Raw genomic sequence first — 4,171 nt, forward strand, 5'->3', positions numbered from 1 at the left:
TCCCTGACAGATGGCCATCCAGCCTCTGCTTAAAGACCTCCAAGGAAGGAGACTCCACTACACTCCGGGGGAATGTGTTCCACTGTTGAACTGCCCTTACTGTCAGGAAGTTCTTCCTAATGTTGAGTTGGAATCTCTTTTCCTGTAGCTTGCATCCATTGTTCTGGGTCCTGTTCTCTGGAGCAGCAGAAAACAAGCTTGCTCTCTCCTCAATATGACATCCCTTCAAATATTTAAACAGGGCTATCATATCACCTCTTAACCTTCTCTTCTCCAGGCTAAACATCCCCAGCTCCCTGAGTCGTTCCTCATAGGGCAAGGTTTCCAGACCTTTCACCATTTTAGTTGCCCTCCTTTGGACACGCTCCAGTTTCTCAATGTCCTTTTTGAATTGTGGTGCCCAGAACTGGACACAATATTCCAGGTGGGGCCTGATCAGAGCAGAATACAGTGGCACTATTACTTCTCTTGATCTAGACACTATACTTTTATTGATGCAGCCTAAAATTGCATTGGCCTTTTTAGCTGCCGCATCGCACTGTTGACTCATGTTCAACTTGTGGTCTACTTGGACTTCCAGATCCCTTTCACATGTAGTTTCATTCAGCCAGGTGTCCCCCATCCTATATCTGTGCATTTCATTTTTCTGCCCTAAGTGCAGTACCTTACATTTCTCTGTGTTGAATTTCATTTTGTTAGCTTTGGCCCAGCTTTCTAGTCTATTCAGATCATTTTGAATGTTGATCCTGTCCTCTGGACTTTAAACTAAATCAGTTTAGTTTGAAGCCAGACAGAATCTCTGTTCGATTTCAACTGGACACCTCATGTGTCACAGGCATATATGAAGCCATCCTCATTAAGCAAATTTAAGAAAATATTTTTTTGCATATTGATATTTTGCTGCTTTGGAAGAATGTCTAAGATAAGAGAGATGAAATTCTTCTTTAAGCACTCTGGGGCTGTGCAGACAACCCTGATTCTTAACCAGTCAAATGAGAAGACTAGGCCTTCTCAGATGGGAGGTGTGTATGTGGGGGGGGGGGGGGGGGGAGGGAATGTGTGAAGCAAACTGCCCCTGCAAAACAATACCTGTGCTCTCATGTATGATCTTATGCTCTAAACCAGTCCAGCCACAATGTTCATAAGAGACCCACATTCACAGGCAGCCTACAGCCACCCCTTTTACAGCCAGATCGGGGCTGTGGCAGCTACACATTGTGGCTCTGATCTCGCCTTTCCAGGGAGCGATAGCTGTGGCGCCATGGCTTTATGGCACTTTTTCAGTGCTGTGTTGTGTGGATGCAGCACCAGAGGAGTGTTGTGATGCCGCGTGCCATGTGGCGCATCACACGGCATCACGCTACCCTGGAGGTGGAGCATGAGATAAAATCCTAAGAAAGGTGTGCTTGAAGGAAGTCAGAGGGTGTGTTCAAAAAACAGGAAGTTACCACAAACATGCAATTAAAGTCCTAGAGAGTCTCAGCATGCAAGAGTTGCTATACCCAACAAATAAAGGGACTGGCAGGGAGAAGTGGCCATCTGTCAGGTATACTTTCATTGAGAGTTCCTGCATGGCAGGGGATTCGACTGGATAGCCCTTGTGGTCTCTTCCAACTCTACGATTCTGTGTTAGTTGTAAAACAAAATTGTGTCATGAAGTCTGAGAAGTTTTATGATAAGATGTTGAAAGACTGAAATTTGCTGTGTAAAATTATTTCATCAGAGAACTATTCATGGCACGATTGTGGTGAAGTAAAGCCTCATCTACATTTGCCTAAATTTTTGTATGAGTTTGGTCACTGAAGAATAATTGTTAGCTCAATATGTTTTTGTAATAAAACTTCTTATTGCCTTACTTTTTCATGAATATAGAACATTACATAACCCTGTTTTTGCCATTCCAAAGTCCTGATTTTGTCTCAAGGAAATATAGGCGGGGTACAGACCGCCAGAAAGAGGCGGCTGGGAGCCGGCTCTCTTTTCCGCGTAGCTGTGCCGCCGCAACCAAATTGTGCAGCACGGCTACGTGAAAATCAAAGGAGTGCTGAAAAGCATGCAGCGGTGATGTCATTGCTATGCGCGCCGTGTATATGGCGCCGCACAGCGATGATATCCTGGTGACGTCCTAGGGTTGTGGGGCACCTGGAAACGGTGCCCCAAGGCAACCCTAGCATGTCGCCAGGACATGCTAAGGGCCGTCTGTCCAGGACTGTAGTCACCCTAGGCCCATTCACTCTTTGGTATCCTACATCAGCATTCCCTGACCATTCACACTGAAAAATAAACTAGTTTTCAAACCGGTGTAAATTGGGGAAGTTCACACTTGTGCTGGTTTTTCCTGGGGGTAGTTCACATTTGCACCGGGTTTGCCTGACCCAAATTTGGGGGAGCCTGGTGTAAATCACACTTAACCCAGGGATTTTTAAGAAGGGGAAAAAAGAGGTTCTTTTTAAAAGAACCGGGGTTTTTGCAGGAGCCGCCAATGGGAACTTATAAATTGATCACATTTGCCATGCTCTTACTCCCTCCTCTTTTCTTCTCCTCCTCTCCCCCACCTGCTCTTGCTGCTTTTCCTCTTCCTCTTCTTCCTCTTGCCCTTGCTGTGGTGTCTCTTGTCCCTCCTCTTCCTCTGTCTCTCGCACCTGCCCTGGATCATCCTTTCTTGACAGTGTCCTCCTCTTCCTCTTCATTCGTCCTCCCCCCCCCCACACCTGCCTTGGATCCTTCCTCCCCCTCGATCTCCTCTCCCTTCTCTTCCTCTGTCTCCTGCTGCCCCTGCCTTGGAGTCTTCCTCCCCCTTGATCTTCTCTTCCTGCTCCTCATTTGCCGACTGCCAAGATCGAATCCTCCATGGCATTTTACCACATTCCAAGTGTGAATGTGTATCTGGGATAAAATGCCACGGAGAGATTTGATCGGGGCAAATGAATGAAATAACCCAGTTTCCACACTGGGTTATTTCTGAATGTAAATGGGCCCCTAGGTGACCTTCCAGATGTTTGGATTACAATTTCCATCCACATGACTAATGGACAAGCATGACAACCACACATTCATGGCTGTTCCATGAATTTTTTCCTGTCTGCCAATCATGTGAACATATACATTTCCAGGACACTGCTCTGGCTCCTTTTTTTTTTTACTATGGGAGAACTGGGCTTTGACCATCACTAAACCAAGCAGTTAAATGGAAGTGTGCAGATAATAGGTATGGTATAAATATCTACAAAACAGATATACCGATACCCAGTTATGCACACAAATGCAGCACCCTTTAAAAAATGATGACATCTCATCTTTTGAGAACTGTCACTTCCAATTGTGTGACCACCAGATCCTGTTTGTCTTGCACCCCAATCAGCACAAGTTCTGCTGCCAGTGCAAATCAATCGGCTCCACATCCACTCATCTGAAATTTACTGGCAAACAGAGATTCTTTTTTCTGCAGATTAGAACCCTCCAACACCTCAAAATCCTACAACCTCCACAAATTGGACAGAATATCATGTGGCTGGCTTGCTATCAGTTTGAACTGAGTGAGGATTTTAAAAAATAGTGTAGATAATCTACAGAACTCCTCAGTAATCTAAAATGCACCTCTGATGTTCATGGATACCAGTTTGTTGAAGCCAGCAACAACAAAAGCCTGTTTAGAAAGATTGAAGGTTTGGGTGTAGTGTGGCACACCTCAGCAATGTTGCAGTGAAACATCATGGCAAGGAAAATCTTGCTTTAGGCAGAATTCTCCCATAGCACCTGGACAAATATCATGTTTGGTGCTTGTCACTGGGTGAGTCCACAAGCTGTTCTTTGCTGCTGGATAAGCTTTTAGTGATCATTAAGCAATAACATCTTCTCTTAGCTGTCATGTCAGATATTGAACAGAAACTTTGTTGCCTTTGATCTAAGAAAGAAAGAAAGCACCAGCACACACTCTGTGCCTTTGTAGTTTTATAAATATAAATGTAATGTATTTATTCTTGCTGCAACCTGGATCTATCTCACTCCCACTCCTTTTCTTTATCTCTCTTTTTCTTTCGCCTTATACACTCCTGAAATCAGGGGTGGGGAAAGGGTGGCCTTTGGGATGTATGTGCCCCAAAACCCTTTGGTGCCTCCCCCAAACAGCCCCACAAGCTGCAGACCCGTCTGTTTGTCTATCTATCTATCT

At 45.0% G+C, this 4,171-nt stretch overlaps 1 protein-coding gene across 1 annotated transcript in view; it reads right to left on the reverse strand.

The window, feature by feature from the left end:
* Positions 1–2,690, reverse strand: part of LOC121926798 (transmembrane protein 151B-like) — a 14,932-nt gene extending 12,242 nt beyond the window's left edge. The window contains exon 1 of the mRNA XM_042460090.1: positions 2,556–2,690. Within this exon, the coding sequence (XP_042316024.1) occupies positions 2,556–2,690 (135 nt within the window). The remainder of the gene's footprint in view (positions 1–2,555) is intronic.
* Positions 2,691–4,171: the final 1,481 nt, after the last annotated feature.

The sequence above is a fragment of the Sceloporus undulatus genome, chromosome 1, assembly GCF_019175285.1.
Source record: "Sceloporus undulatus isolate JIND9_A2432 ecotype Alabama chromosome 1, SceUnd_v1.1, whole genome shotgun sequence".
Taxonomy (NCBI): Eukaryota; Metazoa; Chordata; class Lepidosauria; order Squamata; family Phrynosomatidae; genus Sceloporus; species Sceloporus undulatus.